General features: G+C 41.3%; 1 protein-coding gene across 1 annotated transcript in view; it reads left to right on the top strand.

Annotated features, from left to right (window-relative positions):
* hspg2 (heparan sulfate proteoglycan 2) overlaps window positions 1-27,703 on the top strand; it is a 522,026-nt gene that overhangs the window by 209,869 nt on the left and 284,454 nt on the right. The window contains exons 8-16 of the mRNA XM_043675530.1: window positions 6,784-6,912; window positions 9,198-9,467; window positions 11,420-11,539; window positions 13,174-13,305; window positions 16,884-17,028; window positions 18,427-18,578; window positions 21,271-21,417; window positions 22,419-22,582; window positions 27,307-27,486. Coding sequence (XP_043531465.1) covers window positions 6,784-6,912; window positions 9,198-9,467; window positions 11,420-11,539; window positions 13,174-13,305; window positions 16,884-17,028; window positions 18,427-18,578; window positions 21,271-21,417; window positions 22,419-22,582; window positions 27,307-27,486 — 1,439 coding nt within the window. The remainder of the gene's footprint in view (window positions 1-6,783; window positions 6,913-9,197; window positions 9,468-11,419; window positions 11,540-13,173; window positions 13,306-16,883; window positions 17,029-18,426; window positions 18,579-21,270; window positions 21,418-22,418; window positions 22,583-27,306; window positions 27,487-27,703) is intronic.

The following is a 27,703-nucleotide window of genomic DNA, read 5'->3' as shown; positions in this document are numbered from 1 at the left end:
CCAGTTTATAGCTTAATTATAACACAATAAGGTTTACCATTTTAAAATGTTTACTGTGTCCAACAGGCTAAAAGCATTATTGATTGAATTATTTTTGTAAGCAACTTATCCTTTAAACTACAGTCAAAACTTATAAAGTAACCATTAAAAGAGTTATCAAGTTTAAGTAAACTTTAAATAGACATTCCATTCTCTTATCATCAGTCAAAATGATTTTTAGCTCCCAAAGGTTTACTTCCAATATTTGCCTGTCCAAGCCTGGGAGATTTCCTGGTGCATGTTTTCCTAGACTCTTCTCCATCTAGCTAAAGCTCGGCAAATCTTCTCACCTCAATTTTGATCTTTCCAAACTGAACATCAACTTTCACCTGCATTTCTAGATTTTAAACTATTCCACCTTGTTGCTTACATTTGTATTTTATATTTTTCTTCTATCCCTTCCTGAACCCTGACAGGTTAGCCTATTCCATTCTGATATTCAGTGACCTATTCCATTCTGCTATTCAGTGATATTTTAAGAATGCCTGCAACCTGATTTCTATAATGACGTTCTCTGTCCCCTCCTTTGGCTACATGAAACACATGAGTCTTGTATTCAGGTAGAAATTCTGATTAGCTATTCTTTAAGTCCTAGCCCTGTCCTATCCTGGAAAATGAAAAGGACAGTTTAAAGCACACCATCTTTATACCCTGATATTTTTCACACTTTCCCTGGGACTTCGAGACCTACATTTAGTCTCTGGCATCACAGTTTTTTTTGTGACTGATTTGCTTCTTCTTAATAACACAGGAGGCCTTCCTTGAAACCTTAACAGTTCCATCACCCAGGTCCGTTGCTGAGCAGATTTCTGTATAGGTCTCACGACCCCCTTGTTTTTGCCTTAAAGACACTATTCCAAAACATGACAGTCTAATACATCTTTGGTTGTCAGTGCACATTGTTCAGGGCTAAAATGTCCTGTATATTTTGCCCTGTCACTGAAGCTGATGTGTCTGCTCACAATGTAGAGTGCTATATCCCCCATTGGCATAAATGTAAAGCTTCAGAATGTTGCAGATAATTGGAGAGTTCCCCTCCCTGGGCTCTCATTGCTTAATTTGTGCAACATTTAATTTTGAATTTGTTTTTCCATACATTTAGCATGCATGGGTTCTCATTAATGTTTATATCCTTTTCAAAAATAGTAAACTGAGATTGCTAATAACCCCAGTCCAATCTCCTGCTCCAGTTCAATTCCTTAACTAAAAGATCTCTCAACAGTCTGCAGTGGAGCTGATTGATGATTTCTGCCATACTGCTGAGATGCAGAGTTACATGCTATAGGTACTAGTCAGTAAGCCAGCAATGACAATGAACAAAATTGTACTCCTAAAGCCCTTTTCATGATCTGAGGGTGCCCCAAAAACAAAGCAAGACTTTCTGAAGTCTAGCCACAGTTGCACTGTCAGAAATGTGATACCTAAGCACAGAAAATTTGTGCATGTGAATTGTTGGAGTTGCAGAACATCTTGCTCGATATCAAATTACCAAAGTCTTTGGTTAAGTTAGTTCAGTATGATTTTCTTGTCCTAGTGGGAACAAGCTACATATGTTTTGGGCTCCACCTTGTGCTCCGAATTTCATTTGCTATTTCCCTCTGCCAGCTGAGATGGGAATACAAGAACAGATCCTTGAGCTGGCTGATTGTGAACTTTTGGTTCTAAATGGAGGAACTGTACTCATGACAGTTACATCTATTGTAGAAAATGTTCTCTCACTGCTAATTACCATTCTGGGATTGAATGTTTTCCTGCTGAGCAGCTGCATTAGCAAGTATAGTGGAATTTGAATTTAGCCTGGACAAATTGAGTCTTTTTCAATCTGGACACAGTAGCATATTCCGCCTGTGCTTGTGCAATATTTTTAAAATCTCTAAGAGTTTTACATTGTGCCTTGTGATGCACACATTCATTTGGCAATTCATCATGACCTGACTGAAAGGGGCTCTTCACTGCATGAAGCAATACGGCTCCAAGTTAGCGTTCTGCCATGCCAAGGCCCAGTTTTACATACAGGCTAGTGATTATTGAAGGACATAATAACATAGGATGAAGCCATTTTGCCAATATATCCAATGCCAGTTCCTTTAAAGTGCACTCGAACTCGTTGTACTGCCTGGCTCTTTTCCAGCAACATTATGGGCTTGTAGGGCCAAAGTTATTTACAATATATTTTCATGACTTGGATGAGGGAAGTGAAAGTATAAATGCCAAGTTTGTGGATTACGTAAATGCAGGTGGCAAGGCAAGTGGTGAGGATCATAAAAAGTGTCTGCCGAGGGGAGTAGACAGGTTAAGTGAGTCAATAAAAACTTTGTAGATGGAATATAATGTGGGAAAATGTGAGGTTAATGCAGGAAGAATAGTAGAGCTGAAAGTTATTTAAATGGAGGAAGATTGCAGAAAGATGCAAAATACTGGGATTTGGGAGTCCTCTTACGTGGATCACAAGTGCAATTTCAGCAGGTGATGGGGAAGGAAAATGGAATGTTGGCCTTTCTTTCAAAGGGAATGGAGTATAAAACTTGGGAAATATTTCTAAAGCATATGAGAGCTAGTTAGATGACACCTGGAATACTGTGAACAGTTTTGATCCACTCATCTTAGGAAAGAAATTGCTGTTGGATGCAGTCCAGGATAGGAAAACCCCAGTGGAGGGATTTTCCTAGGAGGGTAAGGTTGAGTTACTTGGGCTTGTGCTCATTGGCGTTTAGAAGAATGAGAGATGACCTTATTGAAACCTATCAGATTTTAATCAAGGGTAAGTGACTGGTAGATGAAGAGAAGTTATTTTCCCTTGTGGGATACTGTAGCATAATCCAGTAGGATACAGATGAGGAGGATTTTTTTCTGAGAGTAGTGAATCTGTGGGACTATTTGCCACAGAAGACCACTGAGGCTTGTTCATTAAGAAAGTTGAAGGCTAAGATTGATTTTTAATCAGTAAATGTGTTAAGGGTTATGAGAAAAAAGCAGGAAAGTGGAGTTAATTGAATGGGGAGCAGACTTGATGGGCTGAATGGCCTCCTTCTCCTTCTCATAGAGTTACAGTATATTCATTTCAAGTATTTAATCAATTCTCTGTTGTACCAATGGATCTGTCTCCACTGATGTTATGGGCTCTGCAATTGAGATTATCAGAAGTCATTGCATTAAAAAAATTCTCCTTTTCTCATTCTTTGGCTCTTTATCTTAATATTTTTAATTTATGCAATAGACAATAGGTGCAGGAGTAGGCCATTCAGCCCTTTGAGCCTGCACCGCCATTCAATATAAATGTTTCCTACTGCCAGAGTGTCCAATTCTTTCATAATCTTATACGTCTCAATCAGATCGCCTCTCAATCTTCGAAACTCAAGGGTATACAAGCCCAGTCGCTTCAGTCTTTCATTGTAAGGTAATCCTGCCATTCCAGGAATTGACCTCGTGAACCTACGCTGCACTCCCTCAATAGCCAGAATGTCTTTTCTCAAATTTGGAGACCAGAACTGCACACAGTACTGCACTCCAGCACTGGCTGTGACAAAGGGTTGCGTTAAGCAGGGTTGCACTCAATAGAGAATTGAGTCTGCTGACTGCTGATTCAACATGTATACCAGGACATCTTGGGAGAGGGAGGATACAAAGGCACCTTTTAGTTTTACCTTCAGTGGATCAATGGCATGGATACATCTGGTTGTGTGTGCCTGACAGAATGTTTAGCTGCTGAGAAATTTCAGGAAATACCAGAGAATCTAAATGAGTCATTCATAGCAGATAGCAGGTAAATTGTAGCATTGAGGTTACCAGCACAGAATTACTGTCAGAATCTAGAAACTCGAAATGAAGTTATGGCAGATCGATCACAAAAAAGCATCAGTATCAGCGAAGTGTGATGTGGTTCATTTTGGCAATTGGTAAGTCAACTTGTTTCCTTCCTTGCAAGATAGGAATCAAATGTGTTAGAGGTGTGAACAAATTTGGGAATATAGTTTATTGGAACCCACAGGGGGAAGTAGGAAAATCATTTATAACAGCGTTAGCAGAGTTGAGATGGTCAATCTGAGAACTTGTGTGTGTTGATGTGAACAAACACCTTGTGGGTGAATCCAGAACAAGAAGGGCCTAAGAAAATACAAAGACTAACAGGTCAAGAATTTAAGAGGAATTTCCTGACAAGATTGGCGAGAATGTGGACCTCACTGCCACATGGAGTAATTGAGGTAAGTAGTATTGGATGCATTTGTAAAATGCCACCATCCCAGAGAACCATAGGCTACTGTCTTATTACAAAGAAGTAATTGGTGATTTATAACTGAGCGTCACCAACTCTCAGACGAGGAGTGCGATAGAGGCAGTGGGACCTTCATGGTGATGTCAGCCAGTACAAGAATTGAACTTGCACTGTAGGTGTCACTCTGCTTTGCTAGCCAGATGTCCAGCCAACTAAGCAAACAAAAAACCAGGAAGGGAATATGTAACAAAACCATGAAGAGACTTGGTTTGAATGTGCATTCCTGATGAAGGGATTATGCCTGAAATGTCAACTGTCCTGCTCCTCGGATGCTGCCTGACCTGCTGTGCTTTTCCAGCATCACACTTTTTGACTTTGAGTATGCGTTGACAAGTTGAACTGAATAGCATTGTTGCTGTACTGTGGATTTGGTACAATGCAAGAGTGGAATATAACAAATTGCCAAACTATTGCTTTTGACCTGGCAGCTGTCACATAATCACAAAGCGATTAGATTAGATTAGATTACTTACAGTGTGGAAACAGGCCCTTCGGCCCAACAAGTCCACACGGAGGAAACCCACGCAGACACGGCGAGAATGTGCAAACTCCACACAGAGAGTCGCCTGAGGCGGGAATTGAACCCGGGTCTCTGGCGCTGTGAAGCAGCAGTGCTAACCACTGTGCCACCGTGCCGCCCACAAATGCAGTGTTAATGTTGCTTTGCAGCAAAGGAGATGTTATTGACGGAGAAAGGTACATTTATATGGTGCTTGAGAGCACTCTTACTGTACCTACAACCGATTTTCAAGCATTACCTTTGAAGTTTCTTTCATAAAGCTGTCAGTTATTTTGTACTCTCCAACCACCCAAGATCAGCAAATAAATGATTGGTGAGAGAATCTGTTCTTCAAATCAGTATGAGGGAGAGTGTGGTTGGTCGGAGGCCACCGGGGAGCTCACTGCATTTCCTTGAATGGACCCTGGGCTTGTTCATGTCAAACATGAAGCATGCTTCACTTTAAAGTCAGGTCAATACTTTCAATAATGCAGCACGCCTTCAGCAGTGTGCTAAAATGACAACATGTTAGGTGTGTCCAACCTTCCTGGCAGGGAGAGGTGGTGTTGGAAAGGTGCACATTTCAATGTTTTCTCTCACTGGGGGAAGGCAAGTTTCAGAAAGACAAGGTTTAGCACAACAGTTAACGAGTTTCTAAGAAAATGGCAATTCCAGTCAATAAATCAGTAATTTAAAAGAATTATTAAAACTGTTCATTTACTAAGTGCCAAGCGGCAGAGCCAACAAATTGTTTTGCCTTTCTGTTTAAGAAGCAGAGCTAGAGAGAGAGAAAATGATGAGGCTGAAGTGCTGGCAACCAGGGAGAGGGAGATGACTGGGGTTGAGCTTGGGAGTTGTGTTTATAAACCGCTGGTGACTCTCACACTGAGCTGGGTTTGACAAAATCAGTGGTTTTAGTAGTAGGGTTGCCCTTCAGCCTGTTTTTCTCTTCTCCCAACTTTCTAAGTAGGTTTTTGGGAGGCAGGAAATCCATATGACTTAGTCTTGGGGTTCGCACAAGCTCCCTGTCCTCGAATCTTCTTTCTGCCTGTCTCCCACTCTGAGACTGTTTTTTCTCTCCCTCTCGAACTCTCCTCTCCATCCCTGGCACTGTCCACCTCTTCTGGGCTCAGAGCTTTGCTTCTGCCTGATGAGTTCGTTTTTTGGAGCCTCTGTCTACACACTGGCCAAGCAGGTGTCCCTTCCCTTGCACGGACTCTACCCCACACACATCCTCTGCACAGATTCTACCCCCGACGCATCCTCTGTTGTTTGTAGTGCAAAGGCTTCAGTCTGAATGAAGCTACTACTTTTTGTACATCTCTCTGTTCTTCCAGTTGGAGGCTGTTTGTCTCTGGCATTTGCAGCTGATTGGGTTACTCGTGAGCCTATGAGTCGAAATATGGGTGAGGAAGAAATGGCTTCTGATTGGAGAAGCATCCTGCAGAATCATTCAGTTATCCTTCTTGAGGGATTCAGACCCAGGTAGCAGGCCAGGTAGGATGTTTCAGTGGGTGCATGGTGACCCATAAGCTGTCTCTTGGACAAACCTGACCTAAACCATGAGGGCTTTAATTTGCTACCTTCTGACTTGAATCTTAATTGAGAGATGTTTATTAAAACCATAAGACAGAAGAGCAGGAATAGGTCATTCAGCCTCTTGAACATTCCTCACCATTCAGTGGGATCATGGCTAATCTGATAACCTTCAACTCTACTTTCCTGCCTTTTCCCCATAATGTACTTAACAACCTTGACAGCCCTTTGTGGTAAAGAATTCTTCATGGTTTCGTTACCCACTGAGAGAAGAAATTTCTCCTCATTTCTGTCCTAACTGGTGACCCCTCACTATGAAGTGATATTGTCTAGTTCTGGGCTCTCCATCAAGGAGAAACAGCCTTTTTGCATGAACTGATGTGGAAAGATAAAAGTTGATTTTGTTTTAATGGGTTTTACCTGTCCTTTTTATTAGATGTGATCCCTGCAGTTCGTCAGTGCCATCCCAATGAATTCTCCTGTGGGTCTGGCGAGTGTGTTCCTCTTGAGTATCGCTGTGACTTCAGGGCTGATTGCAAGGACATGTCTGATGAAGATGACTGTGGTAAGAGGTCTTCACTCCTGACACTTGCAGAGTTTGGAATTCAGTGTGCAGTTTCTCTTTCCTCTCGGGTGTTTGGGGTGGTGCTGAACTGTGTCATGATTGAAGAGGGAGGGTCATTGCCTACAAGAAGCAGTAACTATGTGTTCTTGGAGCATGTGTTCCTTATGGTAATTCTGATAGGACTCTTTATCGTAGACTCAAAATTTTACTGCTGTTGCAATGGAGTGGGAGCGAAGGATAAGCTAATCACTGATGTTAACCTGTACAGTGATAGATAGGGAATGACCCTCTGTCCATGCAGGCAAATTCTCTGCTGATTGGAGTCATACTTGACACATACGAAGATGATTGTGGTTGTGTGAAGTCAGTCATCTCAGCTCCAGTGCATCTCTTCAGGAAATCTCAGGGTATTGTCCTTAGTCCAACTATCTTCAGGTGCGTCATCAATCACCTTCCCTTTATCTTCAGGTCAGAAGTGGGGATGTTCATCAGTGGTTGGACATTGTTCAACACTTTTCGTGACTCCTCAGATACCAGAGCAGTCGATGTCCAAATGTTCAGGCTTGGGCAGACAAATGGCAAATAACATTCATACTTCAAGTGTTAGACCATCTCCAACCTTACGACTACCTCTTGACATTCAACACACTCTCTGCATTCCTGCTCAGAGTGTGAGGGTTGAGTCTGAATGAAGCTACTCCTGTTTGCAGATCTCTTTGTTATTCCAATCAGAGGATGAATTCCCTGCCTATCAACAAGCTGGCAGTTATTCTGACCAAAAACTTAACTTGTCTAGTATATAGAAACATAGAATCCCAAAAGGGCGGGTAGAGGCCATTCAGCTTCTCGAGTCTGCACTTACACTCCAAAGCGCATCCCACTTCCCATGCTACACCTGTAACCCCACAATTACCATGGGTAATCTACCTAGCCTGCGCAAACCTGCACATAGGGCAATTTCCCATGGCTAATCCACCTAATCTGCACATCTGTGGGAGGAAACTGGAGCACCCGGAGGATACCCACATACATACAAGGAGAACGTACAAACCCCACATGGTCACCCGAGGCTGGAATTGAACCCAGGCCCCTGACACTGTGAGGCAGCAGTGCTAGCCACCAAACCACCATTCCAGCCCCAAAATAAATGCCATGGGTGCAAGAGCAGGTCAGAGGCTAGGAGTCCTGCAGCAACTAGCTCCTCTCCTGAACACCACCCCATCCCCTCACCCCAAAATGCCTGTGTACCGTTTACAAGACAGAAGTTAGGAGTGTGATAGAACCTTTTTAATCAAAGCAAAATATTGAGGATGCTGGAGATCGGAAAAAGAGTAAACATCACAAGTTGAAAATGACTCTCCTTTAGACTAAGTTTGGTTCTCCTCACTACCTGTTGCTGAAGGATTGGGAGGTGTGTGCCACCCTTTGGGGCCTGTGGCCTCAACTTTTTGTAATTTATTTTGAAAATTTACTTACTTTGCCGGGCAGTATATTTATACAACTTGAAATTCAATACTCACTGTCCTCAGTATTCTGTTGTAGATGTTGAGAAAATCACAGTTGTTTCCCAACTTGATGCTCTTTATAAACTCCCACTACTCCATCTCTCTTTCATTGCTTATCGACAATTGGTGGGTAATAGAGTCATTCTAAGGGAATGTTAATGATAGTATAGGAAGGATGTAGCTGAAGAGTAGGTGTTAATGGTAATGGTTAACATTTTTCATCAACATCTGTAATCCTCTTCTATCACAGTTAGCTCTCCCTTTGCCTTCGCTCTGGGTACAAATACTATCTGTTCAGCTTGCTCCCTGCCATCTTTTTATCCATCATAAAAACTATTAATTTTTCAGCTTCTTTCAGCACGCAAGGAGATTGAAATTTAACTCAATGTTAATTCTGCTCCTCTCTCCTCCAACACTGCCAGACCTTCTGTGATTCCCAGGACTTAATGTTTTGTGTATTTGGTCTCCAGCATCTGAGTTCCTTTGCTTTTGTTTTAGAATGTGAATTCATCCTGGATGCTGGTGCTGATGGGCTACACCCTTCTCATTGATAGTTAATGCAAATGAAAATGCACATGCGTACAATGGTTGAAAGATTTATTATTACCCATTTTGTGTATATTTTCGAGATGATCTTATACCTTAATAATACCAACGCCTCCAAGGTGAACAATATTCTCTTTAATTGTGAAAGAATTGACTTGTTTGATCTTATAAAGAAAGCCAGGATGCAAGCAGTAAGGTTTGGCTCTCACATTTATGTTTTTTTAAAACCTACAGCAAAGACCGTCACAACAGTTCCCCCGACTCCAACTTTGAAAGTTGATAGGAGAGTCCAAACACCCACACCAGCTACTTTTGTGACACCCAAACCAGCGAGGCGAACACCAAGGCCACTTGTTACTGCAGCACCCCCTGCCCCCACTCCAGATTTTCTAAGGCCCTGCCCAGTAGACAAGGCCGTATGTCAGAATGGGCAGTGTATCCCTAGAGATTATCTGTGTGATGGAGAAAGGGATTGCACAGATGGAAGTGATGAGCTGGACTGTGGTAAGTAGCTGAAGCAGAATTCCTTGATGTCAGTTTGTTTAGAATGTTTGTGCAGAATGTCACCTTTGTTACCATTTGACTCTGAAATTCAGGACAAAATGGCACATTTATTCAAGACACTGCAGTTGTTAATTGTTGGAATGTTCTGGAAAGCAAACAGTGGGGGAGAATCGCCAAGGTGTTCCTAGCCTAAAGGACAGAGAATTGGCTGTGAATGATCTTCACTTCTAGTTGTTTAAGTCTGACCCACTGCTGGAAAGTGTGTGATACTTGCTAAAAAAAAGAGCTGTTCTTGAAAGTTTCAATGCACATGCGCTGGGGAGGGGCTGGTATCCACTATATTATGATGGTTACATACCCAAAAATTACAGTCTGTAAGACATGGCTGCTGCTCTCTAAAGCACTGGACTTTCTGATACATTGTTAATTTTTAAGATATTTCTGTTTTGTGCATCTCTCTCTCTCTCTCTCTCTCTCTCTCCCCCTTCCTCACCCCAAAGCTCTTGTCCCACCCCCACACATTTCATGTCTCACTCCCAACCCCAATACCTCTCATCCTTTTAAGCCACTCCACTTGAGGAACCCTACCACCCCCCCCCCTCCCCCAAACCCCCAGAACTCCACCTTTGCCCTCCACCTAAAATCCCAGACTTTGCTCCCCCAATTGAGCACACTTTAAACCTGTTTGATCCGGTTTTTAATTGCCTGTCCAGTTGTCTGTTCTTATGGCTCAGTGTCACATTCTGCTCATTATCACTCTTGATGACCATCCTGGAATATTTTATTACATTCAAGGTGCAATGTAAATGGAAGTTGTAGTCCTTGTTTAAACGTCTCTTTCTGTATCTCTGGAATTCACCCACCACCCCACTCCATCCACTCTTGTGATATCCTCACAGCTATAGTTCTGAAATGGAGTTAGTTCTGGTTTAACTGTGGAAAACTGTCAGAGGTTCAGTTTCAAAACTGAAGATAGTTGGAAATCAGTCTAGCATCCAAGACTTGGAATCTGTTCCTGGGACCTTGAGCTTGACCAAGCAGAAAGATCTGATACTTGAAGAAAGGGAGGAAGTAACCCTCCCAAAGAAGCCTTTTGAAATTACTGTTTAAATAATTTATATTTCAGTCTTGCAGAGGCACAGCAAAGTTGTCATTTTGTCTCAATTTTGAGCTGACCATTTTTCTGCTTTTAATATGTACCATTAACACCTACTTTAAATCTGTATTGATTCATACCAGAACACACACACCCATGTGTACATCAGTCTCTCTAAATTTAAATAATATTCTGCTAATCTATTTTTCCTCCCAAAATGGACAAGCTAACATTTTACTATGTTACAATCCAGGTGAATTTTTGCCCACTGACTCAACGCATCGAATTTTTTTTGCAAACTCTTTGAATCCTCCTTCTACCTGTCATCAGAAACTTTGGTACAATACAGTCAGTCCCTTCATCCAAGTCATTGGTATAGAATGTAAATAGGTCAGTCCCTCACTCTGGTGTCTATGACTCACCTTACAGTTTGCCAACCTGAAGGTGATTTGGTTATCCTGACTCTGTTTGCCAGTCTACACCAACACCGTTCTCTCTCTACTCATTATTTAATCACAACACACATCCTCATTTAATCACTGATTAATTGAGGGGTGAAATATATTCCTTACATTTATTTCTACAAGTCTTCACAAGATATAATTTGATATGTAGGTCTCACACTCATTTAGATGTCACCACTCTTTAATGATCACATCTCCAATGCATGTTGCATCTACTCTTCATGATTCATTGAAAAGGTTCCCAAACCAACATATACAGCATCAGTTATATACAGGCAAAGCCTGGGGAATGTCCAGCATTAAGTCTCCTTGTGTTTTTTCAGACAACTCTTGACAAAGGTGTTTCTGGTATGGTTTTAGAATTTTTACTGAGCCCTGTTCTTGTTCCACAGGAGCACCATCACCATGTGAGCCCAATGAGTTCAAGTGCAGGAATGGGCGCTGCGCCCTGAAGCTGTGGCGCTGCGATGGGGACAATGATTGTATGGACAACTCCGATGAAGAGTATTGTCGTAAGTCAGCTAAAAGTGCTTGTCAGGCCAGAGCAAGTGGCATATTGGTGTGCTGTGTCAGCTGCTTTGTTTAAAACCCTTTGAACTTAGACTGATTTTAGATTACAGAAAATGTTGTTGCTCTAATAAGATTGACACCAAAATTGGAGGTGTAGTGGACAGCGAAGAAGGTTACCTCAGATTACAACAGGATCTTGATCGGATGGGCCAATGGGCTGAGAGTGGCAGATGGAGTTTAATTCAGATAAATGCGAGATACTGCATTTCGGGAGTGCAAATCTTAGCAGGATTTATACACGTAATGGTAAGGTCCTAGGGAGTGTTGCTGAACAAAGGGACCTTGGAGTGCAGGTTCATAGCTCCATGAAAGTGGAGTCCCAGACCTAGAGAGCCTAGGTTTAGGGTGAGAGGGGAAAGGTATAAAAGAGATCTAAGGGGCAACATTTTCATGCAGAGGGTGGTGTGTGTATGGAATGAGTTGCCAGAGAAAGTGGTGGAAGTTAGTACAATTGCAATATTTAAAAGACTTCTGAATGAGTATGTGAATAGGGTTTGGAGAGATATGGGCCGGGTTCTGGCAGGTGGGACTAGATTGGGTGGGATATCTGGTTGGCACCGAAGGGTCCGTTTCCGTGCTGTACATTTCTATGATTCTATGTTAACTATGTCCTTGTGAATGTGGCCAAAAGTGTCCAAATTACTGAAATCTACGACAAACACAGAAATTGCTGCAGATCTGTGGAGAGAGAAACAGATTTAATGTTTCAAGAATCCTGAAGAGGAGTCCTACCAGGCTCAAAACGTTAACTCTTTCTCTCTCTCCACAGATTGCCAAACCTGCATCTATAAGCATTTTCACTATCTGATATAGATTTCCAGCCACTCCAATACATTTCTTTCATTTCACTGAAATCTACGTTGAGTAAATGCTTTTGTCTTTCTAATTGCTGTTGATTTGCGGTCAAACATTCCAGTTTGCAGACAAAGGGCAGTGCAAGCATTCCTAAGGGTAGTCATCATCTTCAATGTATCATTAAACTTGACTCCAGTATAGACTCTGTCCGTAATTCAATGTTATCCTGATGGAAATATTTTCCTGATGGAAATTCTAACCAGTTGCAGGAGAGATAGCCCCCTTGAGTGGCCTGCTCCAGTTGTAGAGAGATGTATTTAGAGATTGTGGCCTGGATTCTTTGATGTTATTTTAGTGCAAAATATTAAACTCGGAGTTCCAGGCCAGCGCCTATCTAAGCAATGAATATGGGAGGTCATTGTATAAAAGGTTGAATATTAGATCACATGAGTGAAGAACTCTGCAACTTTGGAGGGATCCATAGCATGTGGGCACTCTTAATATTAAAGCAAATTTGCAATTACACTGACCTGGCAGGATATGTGCTTATATTTTATGACTTGCAAAGTTAAACTTTCCTCTATTTAGATTAGATGAAAATAATGAAATGGTATTTAACATTTTTGTTTCACCGCTACGTTGCCATGCTTTTTCTTTTCTTGTTTATATTCGTTCTGTTACATCGTTTGGTGTATTTAAACTAGATTGTGTAGTGAAAGATTTGATCACCCTCCAGTCCAGTCAATAAGTTTTAGTAAAGTTGTGTTCTGTCAACTTTCAGCTACCAAAGGGCCCGGCGATATGTGTGCCCCTGAGCAATTTGTCTGTGTTTCAACAAGACAGTGTATCCCAGCAAGTTACCAGTGCGATGAGGAAGCTGATTGCCCTGATCGATCAGATGAATTTGGATGCAGTAAGTAACTGACGCTGCCGTTCTGTAGGACACTTTGACCAATACTGTCTTGCCTGTGTTTGAGCTCAGAGAAGTGAATTGGATATTGAAGCTTTGTTGGACTTCAGTATGAAATTTAGTGGCCTATTTCCTTGATGCTCTTTGTGGGAAAAGAGCAGCATGGTTGTGGCCAATTGGATAGTTTCTTTTCAACAGTTAACTTGGAAGTAGGAGGCTGGATGACATCTTTTTGTCTTCTGCTGCCAGAAATAGTTAATTCAACCTTTGATGGTTTTGAACATCAATGATCTACTCTGCTCTAAGGACAGCAACCCCTATTTCTTGGGTCTTGCCGCATAGCTGAAGTTCTGTCCCCACATCCTCTCTAAAGCCTTCACATTCTCTGAACAGGTGATTTTTTTGGATTGGCCACAGTATGTCACTGGTGTTTGCAAGGAATAAAACATTCACCGGATGACCTCTGAGTTATTTCAAAGGCACTATATAAGTGCAAATATTACTTTCAGGGAAGTGTTGAAACGAGTTACGTCACTTTTTTAACGGAACTTTCAGAATATGGTAGTGATTTGGGAAATGTGTAAGATGTCCTGAAGAGCCCAATATTGGCATATTGTTATTTATCACACTTCCCTGTTGCCACCCCTTCCTATTTGGAAGAAGCAAGTCGGTTTCTTCCCATTGCAGCAGAGGGATCTCGCTGGGGGAAGGATTTCTGACTGAGAGTCCAATGGGACGTTAAGGATACCAGCCTAACCATTAGTATGCTTACCTCAGCAAGATTGGGAGCAAGAACCAGCCTGGTCAGTTGGAAACTTTGAGACTTCAGTCAATATTTAGTTAGGTAAGGTTATGAAGGATTAGGAGGCAAGTCCAAATCTAGATTAGTCATCATATAATTGAGAAAGAAGGCCAATGGGGCTGAATGGCTTTGTTCCCATCCCTCTGCTTTGCTCGTGCTCCTCAAATTCTGAGTGACTTGGCTTTGATTCCAAGAAAGTCATCAACAATGCACTTGTTACTCATTCACAATCATTTAAGTTTCTCATTCATAATCATTTAGAAACAGATCATCAGTTACAATAGACAATGGTCAGAAATGATCAAAATCATGAGCAGCACCTTGGGTTCATGTCACATTAGTGTGTGTGTGCGTGTGTGTGTGTAGTGAGTGACACACAGACTCCCACACATGCATCCCCTCACAGACTTAAGACACTCTGCACTCAACAACCCCCACCCCAGACAGACAGACACACACAGACAGACAAAGACCCACATGCACACATATATATAGTGTGTCGTGAATTTTTTTGGTACAAAGTTACATTGCACGTTGCTCAAAAACCACATACATTCATGTAGAACTCTGAGCTCAAAAACTGCATGAATTTATGTAAAACTCTGTTATTTCACTTTTTGGGATTGGAATCAATCTAAACATCAGGTCATAGACAGAGAACACAGGGCGCTAACACCTTCAACACATTGTCTAGTTATCACCATTGTTAACAGCGAACCCGAGAATGCAACTTTAAAAAAAGGGTTTTGTGATTTACACATGAAAGAAGTGAAACTATCACTGTATTCTAACAGATGAAAGGCTTAACAGACAATCAATTCTTCAATGTATAATTTCAGTTACATCACACTCCAAATGTTTGCTATAAATTCTGTGTTACGATCGAGCCCTCCACAATCACCTGATGAAGGAGCATCGCTCCGAAAGCTAGTGTGCTTCCAATTAAACCTGTTGGACTATAACCTGGTGTTGTGTGATTTTTAACTATGAGCAGGCTGGGTAGAGTGGATAGGGCTGAATCTGTTTCCACATAGTGTCATACGGCACAGAAACAGACCCTTCAGTCCGTCCAGCCCATGCAGCCCGTCATCCCAAACTAAAGTAGTGTCACTTGCCTGTGCTTGCCCCCATATCCCTCCAAACATATCTAAATGTCCTTTAGTTGTTCTAACTGGACCACGTCCACCACTTCCTCTGGATGTTTATTCCACATGCAAACCACTCTCTCTGTAAAACAAAAAAGCCCCTCATGTCTTTTTAAAATCTTTTTCCTCTCACCTTAAAAATAAGCCCCATATTTGAAATCTTGAAATCCTCACCCTAGGGAAAAGACATCAGCCATTCACCTCGTCTATACCCCTCATGATTTTATAAACCTCTATAAGGTCATGCCTCAACCTCCTACGCTTCACCAAAAAGTGTCCCAGCCTATCTAGCCTTCCCCCTGTAACACAAACCCTGCATTCCTGCAACATCCTGGTAAATCTCTTCTGACCCCTCTCCAGCTGAATATCCTTCTTGTAACAGGGTGACCGGACCTGGGCACAGTTCTTGTAAACGGAAAAGAACAAAACATGACATTTATTTGGGCTGTGATTGCTGATACCCAGGAGCATGTACATAGCAGCAATCTCTCTTATAAATATACTTAAACAGGGAGTGAGAAATACCCAACAAATGCCTAATAATAAAAAACAATTAATGAAAGAGTACATCGGGTTTAAAAATATGTTAAATAAGTAGAATTTTAATTTTAATTTTTAAAGATAGCTTAATATCATGCATGCACAGTCAGAAATAATGAGTGATTAGCATGTGCAGTTGGCACTCATCATCAGATCAGCAAAATCACTTTTTTTCAAAGCAGTTTTTCTTAGTTTATGGGCAATACAGGTATAGTTTGATTATATTGCCCAGAGAATATGGTGTTTGTACACCATTAGGAATTGTTTTATAACAGCGTGGATCCCTAAGTCAGCTCTGAGGCCATTATGGGGCACACTGACAAGATGTACCTGGAGTCCCATGTAGCCAGGACCACATAGAGATGGCAGTTTTCCTCACAGGATATTCATGAACAAGTGAGTTTTTATTGGTGGACCCAGTTTTTGGTCACTGTGGGTATCAACCCACAAATTGCCAGTTTTAATAAATTTCACAATTTTGCCCAGTGGGATTTGGATTTTTAACACTAACTATCGCACAAGGATCACCACAGCATCCTCATGTCATGAGGAAATCCCAAAGTGCTTCAATCATCCATTGCTTTGAATTGCAGTGATCGTTGTTGTGTAGGGAAACATGGTGATTGCTTTACACACAGAGAAGACCAATGAAAAATTGACAGGGTAAAGGATTATTTGATCATTTCTGAACAGACAAATATTTCTCACGATGTCAGGAGAGCCCCTTGCTCCTCTTTATCTCGTGCCATGAGATGCTTCAGCTTCAGACTGGGCCTTGGCCTAATGCCTTGTCCAAAAAGTGGCATCTTTGACAGTACAGTATTCCTCTAGTATGGCATGGGAGGGGTGGCCTATTCTTTCAACTTCTAGAGTCAAGGTGATGACGTTTTGAGCTAGAGCCCTCCTGCAGGTGGAACTTTTGTTGAGACCATCAATGAAATTCATTTCCCCTTTCCCACTGAATCTTTGAAGGGAGATAAATTTATTCAAAAATTCTTATGTTTGGACTTGAAACTGTCCTTCACTTAGGATGAAGAAATTATTGCAGAGATCAGCACGCTAACAAAATTGCTATTCTATGTTATACTTTACAGCTCCTCCTCAGGTGATCACACCACCAGAAGAAACAGTCCTGGTGAAACGGGGCGGTACAGTGACACTAACGTGTGTGGCAGCGGGAGTTCCAACTCCCATCATTACCTGGAGATTGAACTGGGGTCATATCCCTCTTTCCGGCAGGTAAATGCGACACGGTCCTTGAGTCAGTCAAATGTTGGCTTTGTGGCAACCAGGGATGGTCATAGCTTTTCAAGCTGGCATGTAGGTGAAACACTTGAATGGCAACACAGACAGCAAACGGTCCACTCCCCAGGCATCATGTCTGACACTCTGCACCCTCTGCACTTTGCTTGGGAGAGGTGAAAATCAGATGAAAGGTAAGTTACAAAAATATCAAGAAAATTTGCATCCAACCCCCTTAAAACAATTCAATCTAGTTCAGGAGATGATATGATGTAATCCAGTGACACAGATTCTCACTTGTTGCTTGCCTTTTCTCTATGTGCAGAGCCCTCCAATAGAATCAGCAAGTACTGGAGTGAAGTCAACGAGATTCTCACTGTATTTGAATTGGCTGAGTGTTTCCCAGCTTTCTAAAATTACAACCAGTCTATATTTGTTTGATCAGATTTGCCAGATCATTAGCTTATTACTGTAATTAGATCATAGGGCAATTTTTCTTTGCAGCCCTAATGACCCTCAGTGACAGACTTAAACCTAGATCCATGAAAAGCTGCAGGGGAGTTTTGGATTCAAACTCTTTTCATTTTCTCACATAATTGTGAAGGTATATATCCAAACTTTGTCCCTTGGGTTGGAGAGATAATAACACAAAAATAATAACTATGTCAAACAGATATTTTGCTCAATACTGTCTGAAGGTAAATGCATTCTGCTTGACGCAACTCTCATATCTATTTCTCTCTCTCATCCACTCTTCTGTTTTCTCCTGCTTTCTCTTCAGTTTTGCTCCTGTTCTCTGCCTTATTCCCCATATCTTGTGCCCCAATCCTCCTCCCTTTACAGATGTCAGAGGTAGTTTCTTTACTCAGAGAGTAGTAAGGGTATGGAATGCTTTGGCTGCAATGGTAGTAGATTTGCCAACTTTTAAGTACATTTAAGTCGTCATTGGACAAGCATATGGACCATACATGGAATAGTGTAGGTTAGATGGGCTTCAGATTGGTATGACAGGTCGGTGCAACATCGAGGGCTGAAGGGCTTGTTACTGTAATGTTCTATGTTCTCACTGATGGGGAAATTTCTGAACTGGGACAAAGGAAAAGACTAGCTAACAGCCTGAATTCCTAATATTGAAATGCACGACCGTATTTCCTGGCTATAAATGAAATGAAATGGGATTTATGTTGTGTAACATATTTATGTATGTCTCAATGCAGGTGTATGCAGTTAGCTTTCTGAACACAACAGAAAGACTCACCTACTGCTGTGGAATGTCATTTAGAACAATTGAATTCACTTCTTGTCCTTGGACACTCTCAGCTGCTATATGTTGTTTTAGCACAACTTTGTTGCAAAGTTATAACTGCAACCAATTCTCATGTTTTTTTTGTCCAGAGTTACCATGACTAGTCAGAATGGCCAGGGGACATTGATCATTAGGGATGTCAAGGAGTCCGATCAAGGAGCTTACACATGCGAAGCCATCAATGCCAAAGGAATGATCTTTGCAATCCCCGATGCACTGCTGATTTTGAAATCCAACCCAGGTAATGCCTTTAGGTTAGGTTCAATGCAACTGATGAGTTAATAATAGAAAACATCTATCAATAATCATTTTATTTCATAATATCCAAAACTGTTAGTACTTGGAGTTTGAAATGACAGTGGTCATCACGCAGGAATGCATACTTATCCATCAATCTATCTCCTGACTTGTAAGTAAATGTTTGGACCTGTTGGCTTTAATATTTGAAAATCAAAGATGGGAATTTGCACAGTGACTTTTTATGGAAGTGAAGGATTGGTGGATCTGTCTTGATTAAATCAGAAGAACAATCGATGCAGTACTTACATCATGTGGATGGTGAGGGAGAGAACTGCCCAGAAAGCAGTACATCATACACTGGGTGTGTGGGATCACTAATTATCTGTCACTGGTTATTCACTACACCAGATACTCTGAGGATCAAATGCCATTTGTTACCCAGTTACCTTTCAGTTTTTAACTCAAGTTGCTTGTTATCAGTTATCCCCTACTTGACCATTAATACCTGAAATGTCAACTTCTGCACCTCCTGATGCTGCCTGGCTTGCTGTGTTCTTCCAGCCTCCTCCTCGTCTACCTTGGATTCCGGCATCTGCAGTTTTCTTTTGTCTCTGACCATTACCACTGCCACCCTTATGGCAAAACTAATGAAATGCAGCTATTAATCACTAAGGGTGATTCAGGAGCAGCTCAGTCTTACAGACTGAGAGGATTCGGATCCATGCTTGCTGTGTGGGGAACAAACTGATCTCAGCCAGTAGCAGGAGTACTACAATTAGTGTTAAAAGTATTGGGACTGGAGAAGGAGGATAGATTCTCCTGTTTGTCTCCTGCCAGAGCTACAGGTACTGGGGAATAGACATTATGCCCTACCCAATTGTAACTTCAATTGATGTTTGATGCCAACTGCCTTGTGCTGAACCTGACGGATAGAAGTGGAACTGTGATCCATTAGGGGATTCATGTGGGGACTGGAAAAACATGGTGTGAAGAGAACATTTTAAGAGAAGCATTTTGTCGAATTAAGTTTCCTCTGACTAATACAGGGATTCCAATGTAGGAGTCATGATAAAGTTGCCATAGTTCCAGAGAACTTTAGGACTATGCTCTCATTTGAGAGAAATGACAGGTGGTAGTTCAACCTGAGGGTCACCTGACCCAGTCAGACTAAGCAGCACTACTGCTCCACTTCAGCCACCTCTCAACTTTCCTTATCTGACTCTTATTGCAACCCTCTCGCCAAAACTGCCCTACAGTACATTTCTACTGTTTGCTTCAACCACTCCCAGGGGCAGTGTTTCACATTCACACCAGTCTTTGGGCTTGGAGGGTTCTTCCTTTCTATTTTCCTTCTTCTTTTAAGATATTCCTTAAAATGTACCTCTTTGGCCAAGTTTTTTGATCATTTGACGCCACTACAGTATCTCATTATTTGGCTTGTTTCATACTTTGGTTTTTATTTAAATATTTTATTATGAAAGAATGGAATTGATATGTCAGCGGTTTGGACATGCACTATAAAGGGTTAAACTGAGTTTCAAATCTCAACCTAGTTATGAAGGGTCGGCTGATAAAACGTGCTTTAACCCGCAAAGTGTTCTTTATTTTGCTAGTTGTCGATTCAAGACTCTGGTGGGTAGGGATGTGTTGTTTTCTAATGATTTAATTCTGGGGAGATGTGGAGCACTGTTAAGGCCACTCGGCTGGTCATTTAGAATCCCAGGCTATGTTTTAGGGATGTAGGTTCAAACCCAGTTGTGAAATTTGAATTTAATTATAAAAAATAATCTGGAATTAAAAGCTTATCCTGGGAAGCATGTAATCATTGTCAATTGTGTAAGAAAAAGCTCATTGGTTTTGCTAATGTCCTTTCAGGAAATATCCTTATCTGATCTGGCCAACATATCATTTGCATCTTTTACTGCCTAATGCACCTACATACACACTTGCAGTGACTGGTCTACGTGAACAACCAGGTCTTGCTGTACCTCCCCTTTCTCAATCTATTGCTATTCATAGAATAACTTACCTTCCTTTTCTTGCTACCACAGTGGATGACCTCATATTTATCTACATTATACTTCATCTACCATGAATTGGCCCACTCACTCAACTCATCTCCGAAGGCTCTCTACATCCTCCTCATAGCTCACTCTCCCACCTTGCTTTGTGTCACCTGTAAACCTGGAGATGTTACATTTCATTTCTAAGTAACAGTACATGGTCATCAAGGCCTTGTATATGTATCAGTAATGCTGTGAAAGCAGCATAGATGAAATTATTTCGGGCCCAGTTTAATTCTCTCCTCATTCTTCCTTCCCCTTTTTCATAAAATCCCTACAGTGTGGAAATAGGCCATTTGGCCAACAAATCCACACAGGACTTTAAAAAAAATAACCCATCCAGATCTATTCCCCTACCCTATTACCCCTGACTAATGCACCTGACCTACACATCCCTGAACACTATGGGCAATTTAGCATGGCCAATTCACCTAACCTGCACATCTTTGGATTGTGGGAGGAAACTGGAGCACCCGGTGGAAACCCACACAGACACTGGGAGAATTTGCAAACTCCACACAGCCTGAGGCTGGAATCAAACCCTGGTGCTGAGAGGCAGCAGTGCTAACCACTGAGCCACCATCTACACCAGTCACAAACGTTTATTTAATTATCTGTTTTCCTTTTCAGGAGTTTGCTCTGAAGGTCAATTCAATGTGGAGGGTAGTCTGCGATGTGTTCCTTGTTTCTGCTTTGGTGTTACTAGAAACTGTGAAGCTACAAACCGCTATAGAAACCAGATACATCTGCGCTTCACTGAGGAAGACAACTTTATGGGTAAATTATTATAAAAAGCATCTGCTCCACACCTTTATTTTTGCTTTGAAGATTTTTTTTTATTCTTTCATCAGCTCATCCTTCTGTCTGTTGTCAGTTGTGTTTCTTAAAGAAAAAGCTACCATGGAAAACAACCTCATTATAATTCATTGGTAGACTTGGAAATTTACTAGGTGCCGAGCTACTGTGTTAGTTGATACCGCATTCACACTGCAGGATAGGTTACTTGGCGCTTTTTCACTCTATGGTAGTGACCATCCACAGCAGAAGTTTGCACTCTTAGCTGGTTTGTCTTAATAATTCTCTATCAACTCCCAAATGCTGAAGCAGCAATGTAGGAATAGGATTTCCACCCAGTCTTGGGACTGAATGGTCTTGTTGGCACAATAAGACAGTAAGTAGGTGCAAAGAAACTAATTGAGAATACTTTGCAGAAAGGCAACTTATGATACTTGCCACAGGATCTGATTAGCTTTGCAAAGAAACACAAGACAAATTTTGTTATCCTAGATGTTGGGATATAATGCTCTGATGAAGAATCATCCAGCCTTGAAACGTTAGCTCACTATCTCTCTCCATGGATGCTGCCTGACCCACAGTGATTTCCATCATTTTTTGTTTTCAATGTTGCCAAAAAAGTTGAAACAATCCCTCCAAACAGGGGGTTGATTTATATGCTGAATATTAAAGTGAACTATTGGTGTGGCTGGATCACCGTCTTTGTCACTCGCCAGGCTGAGTCTGCTCTGTGTGACCAAATCAGTCAGGAAACCCAGACAGACAGTTACCCAAGGGTAGTATCGAACACTGGTCACTCATGCCATGAGGCAGCAGTGCTAACCACTGAGCAACTGTGCTGCCCTGACTTAAGTTGTTGTTGAATTTCAGACTGCCATTTAACCTCCAACTCATTCTGTCTTAAGTATGCGTCAAAGTCAGCCTCAGTTGAAGTGATCCCTTCTCAAAATTAAACTGAGTTACAATTGTATTTTCTCTCCTAGGTGTGAATGTGACTGCACCAGCTCAGCCTGTGACACCTCCTGTCTCAACCTCTCAGATGATCGTGGACCCTGACTCAGGGGAGTTCCAGTTGGTTGACCTGTCAAGACGGTTCCTCAGCCATGATTCCTTCTGGACTCTTCCGAGACAATTTCTGGGGAATAAGGTGCATTTGAAGTTTTACTGCTATGTAAATGCTGGTTAATCCTGAGAATTTCTCTATCCTGTTTCCCTCACGTTTATGAAATGCAAACTTCATGCTGTTGTTATTTAATATGAACTGTAGTCGTAGCTCATGAGGAAGAATAAAAGAGAGCTTTGTTTCAGTGATATTGTAGTTTATCTGCCCAGCAGCAGCAGTGTGTATCATCTACATGAGGTACTGCAACCTCTCACCAAGTCTCCTTGAGCAACACCTTTCAAAGCCATATGTCCACCATCTAGAAGGACAAGGGCAGCCAATGCATCAGAAAACCACTGTCTGCAATTTCCTCCACTATCTACATACTCTCCTGCCTTGGGAGTATATCACTGTTCTTTCACTGCCACTGGGTTAAAATGATGGAATTCCCTCCTGACAGCACTGTGGGTGTCCCTACCCCACGTGAATGGCAGTAGTTCAGGAAAGCAGCTCACCACCACATTCTCCAGGGTAATTTCAGAAGTTCAACAATGTTGGACTAGACAGCAATGCCATATCCCTTGAATGAATGAAACAAATAACACAGTTGACAGGAATCCTACACTTATTTAAAAATCTGCAATAGAAGTGGGCGGCACGGTGGCACAGTGGTTAGCACTGCTGCCTCACAGCGCCAGAGACCCAAGTTCAATTCCCGCCTCAGGCGACTGACTGTGTGGAGTTTGCACGTTCTCCCCGTGTCTGCGTGGGTTTCCTCCGGGTGCTCCGGTTTCCTCCCACAGTCCAAAGATGTGCAGGTCAGGTGAATTGGCAATGCTAAATTGTCCGTAGTGTTAGGTAAGGGGTAAATGTAGGGGTATGGGTGGGTTGCGCTTCGGCGGGGCGGTGTGGACTTGTTGGGCCGAAGAGCCTGTTTCCACACTGTAAGTAATCTAATCTAATCTAAAAAAAAGTGTTTAGGTCTTTTTGATAAGAATTGCTTTGTGAATTGCATCTTTGAAAAAGACAGTGAGATTTTATACTTCTCTATTGTGCCACAATTCAGATTCAGGTCCAGATCATTTCAGTTTTCTGAAGCTTAACATGATTGAACGAAATATAAATTAGGAACAGTGACTTGTCCCTCAAGCCTGTTTCACCATTTTAATAAGTTTGAAATTGATCTGATTACTCCATATCCCCACCTATCCCTGATAACTGTTCAGTCCCTTGCTTGTCAAGAATCTGTCTATATCTGCTTTAGAATTATTCAAGGACTCTGCTTCCACTGCCTTTTGAGGAAGAGTTTGAAAGATGCATAACTTTCAGCAAGAGAAAAATTCTCCTAATCTCTGAATTAAGTGGGAAACTCTTGATTGTTAAAAAATGTCCCCTAGTTCTAAATTCTCCCACGAGAAGAAACATCATTTCCACATCCCTCAGGATCTTGCATGTTTCAAACTTACTCTTTTAAATTCAAGTGAATACAAGCCTTTCTTGTCCAACCTTTGGTCAGAAGACACCCTGGCCATTGCAGGTATTAGTTTAGTTAATCATGTCTACCTGTTTCCAGTCCACTTCATTCTTCTTTAAATAAGGTGACCACTACTGTACACAGTTCTCCAGACGGCGATTCACCAGTGCCCTGTAGAACTGATCGATAACCTCTTTATTTTTATATTCAATTCCCTCGCAATAAATGATAACATTCTATTAGTTTTCCCATTACGTATTGTACCTGCAAACTAACCTTTTACAGTTCATGCACAAGAGCATCCAGATCTCTCTGCATTTCAGAACTTTGCAATCTCTCACAATTTTGATATACTTTTTTATTATTACTTTCAAATGGAAAATTTCACGTTTTTGCCAGTTCTTTTTAATGTATCGATATAAGTTTGTGACTTCATTATGACCTTCATAACTTACTTTCGTACCTGTTTTGTGTCAGTGCAAAGGGGAAGGTGCCTCAAAAATGTGAGCAACAAGTGAAGCGAGCTGCCTCTCAATGCAGTAAATCCATGAGTGGTTTTCTCCACTAATAGTACGCTGCTGTTAAACCAAATGGATATTTTACTAACCACAAAAATGAATCTGAGTTCCAGTGCCAGTGTGTTGCCAGGTAAATGGGCCATATATCCCAATGACTGTGTCAAACAACGCATCCTGATAGTCATTTGCTGTAGGCAACAAGTGACTTAGACTAACTAGCCTGCTAGCTTGCTAGAAACATATATCCACTATTAGATGTGATTTTGCTGTTGGAAATCATTTACTAAAAATGTAAACTGGGGTAAGAGTTATAGATGAGATTAGATGCCCTACAGTGTGGAAAAAGGCCCTTCGGCCCAACAAATCACACCGACCCTCCAAAGAGTACAAAGAGCACAAAGAAAATTTACAGCCCAGAAACAGGCCCTTCGGCCCTCCAAGCCTGAGCCGATCAGAATGTAATGTCTAAACCTGTCGGTCAATTCCTAAGCATCTGTATCCCTCTACTCCCCACCTACTCATACATTTATCCAGGCGCATCTTAAATGAATCTACCATGCCTGCCTCTACCTCTGCTGGCAACGCGTTCCAAACGCCCACCACCCTCTGTGCGAAGTACTTGTCGTGTGTATCCCCCTTAAACTTTCCACCTCTCACCTTGAAAGCGTGACCTCTCGTTATTGAATCCTTCGCCCTGGGAAAAAGCTCTGAAGAGTAACCCACCCGGACCCATTTCCCCCTAACGTTATGGGCAATTTAGCATGGCCAATTCACCTGACCAGCACATCTCTACTAGAAACCAGTTTAAGATAATCAGCTGGGTCTACAGTGTGATGTGTTTGCATGTGCTTAAAGCTACTACAAAATATTCAAGATCATGTCTTATGTTTATTTAGGTAAAAGGAATTCGTACAATCATTGCACATTTTCAAAAAAAAAAGTGTCATCGTTTCAGCCAAACTCTGCTGCGTCTACATGACACCACCCTAACTAATCAGAACCTATCCACTTGGTCTGAGAATTAAGATTGACAGTTAATTGTTCTTGCTGTATCTCCATGTCGACAGTAGATAAACCAACCAAGCAGCACTCTCTTCTCATTTTCTCTAGAGTGATGTCTTTTCTTTCCCCATTCTGTTTCTTGTGTCTTGGTTTTGAAGAGTGCAAGATGAAAAGTTTAAACTTCTAGTCTCCAACTAGCAATGATTAAACAAAATTAGATATTTGGGAAGAGGTTAAGAAATCTCCTTTGGTTGAAAGGAGGGGATAATTTTGAGCAGAGTGCTGGAAGTTGAGTGAGTAAATGGAATCATAATCTCTTTCCAAAAATCTAAATTTGTTTGAAGACTGCTAATAGGTGGCGAGAAGTTGCTGGCCATTACTTCCTGGTTATTGGACACCTTCCATGCTTGCTTTCTTCTTGTTTTCCTCGGCTCAGAACGCCATCCAAATGGTTTAGTGAATTTTGTTTTATCTGTTTCATTTGACTTTACTGTTAAAGGGCACAGCCTCACTAGAATTATCTCCTTGTGTTAGTTGACATTTGGAACGGAATCAAAAATGTAAAGCATTTCTGACCGAATCAAGACTGCAATGTACTCCAGATACCCTTCTTTATTATTGCTTTGTTTCCCAAAATTCTAATGGCGAACTCAATCACTTTTAGAACAATTGCTCAGTGAGGTATTTGTAAAGTCAATCCAAGTGTGTAAAAGGTAGATGCTTGTTTTGCATAAATTTCATACTGGAATTTTTTTTTGTGATCTAAAGTTTATATTTTTAAGGTCATTTAATTTCCTTTCATTTTAGCTGGCAAGGATAGAGAAATTCATAGTCTATTGGTTAATATCTTTCTTTGTTCAAAGTAAAGTCACAGGTTCACATGCCTTTTTTGAGTAACATTGCGCATCTTAATTTTCACCGAGGAAATGTTAGTTTTTTTTTGTCATCTGGTGTTGCTTGCTTTGAAAATGAGTACAATTTTGCTTCTGTATACATTAGCATAAAAGACATTTGGCAAAACAAGTCAAACATTAATCTGATTTGGCAATATAGTCAAATCCATTGCTAAACAGTGATTTGGACTTCTGCTGTGCACTATGACCACTTTATAGGATAAAAATAATGACATTAATCTCAACAACTGCATGAAAGGCAATGACATCTTTTTATCATCATGATCTGGCAGTTAAAGTTGACCGTTGTTTAGGTAATGTTGTGATTCAAGCTAGCAATAACGCCAGACCAGAAAGTCTTCTAATTTGCTCTGGACAGCACAATGTACAAATGAGCTGAACGAAGAAGAACATTTCATTACCTCTCTTTGATGCATGTCATTTGATTAAAAATTGCATTAGCTATTTCTCTAATGCATGAAGAATCACTGTCAAGAACAAACCCTTTCTTTCTATGATGTAAATATGACCTCACGTGCAATGCCTGATTTGCACCTGCATCTTCACTCTCTTAGAGAAAACACTTCTCGACCTGTGCAACACAAAACATCAAAGTATACAGCCTGTATTTTAATCTATTAATGATATAACTATCACCAATTAGGTATTATGAGCAAAGAATCTGTTGTCTTGATGGGACTTGCAAGAATGGAGTAGTGAATGATTTAATATCCATTTCAACGAGTTGAAAATGTCTGTAGTAATACACTGAGCTGATTCTCATTAGGTAATTGTTTTCAGGTTGGAGAGCATGCCTTTTTAAAGTTGAGGATAGCAAGCTGGTGCTGGTTTTGAAGATGTAATACTTTGTTTTGCCCACAGGTTGATTCATACGGAGGGTCCTTGCGCTACAAGGTTCGCTACAGCGTGGCAAGAGGGCAGTCAGAGCCAGAGGAAAAGGCAGATGTGATTATAACAGGAAATGGAAGAAAACTAATCTACAGAACGAGGACCTCTACCCAGCCTGATGTTATCAACCAGAAAGAAATCCTGTTCACTGAGGTAGGAAGAGAATTTCAAATCCTACTCATCTATCTATGAAGTTCCCTCCCTGTCCAATTGCAGATGTTCATTTTTTGATCTAAGATTTGTCAGGAGTGTAACTTGCACCAGAGATCTGAACAGGCAATTCTAATGACTCAGGGCATCAGATTTGGCTGTTCAGATGCCTGTCCAGTACCTGGACAGGGTATAGACTGGAAAACCGGCCACAGTTATC

Source organism: Chiloscyllium plagiosum, chromosome 34 (genome assembly GCF_004010195.1).
Source record: "Chiloscyllium plagiosum isolate BGI_BamShark_2017 chromosome 34, ASM401019v2, whole genome shotgun sequence".
Classification (NCBI taxonomy): domain Eukaryota; kingdom Metazoa; phylum Chordata; class Chondrichthyes; order Orectolobiformes; family Hemiscylliidae; genus Chiloscyllium; species Chiloscyllium plagiosum.
The sequence above is the reverse complement of the archived record's forward strand: the minus strand, read 5'-3'. Positions and strand labels throughout refer to the sequence as shown.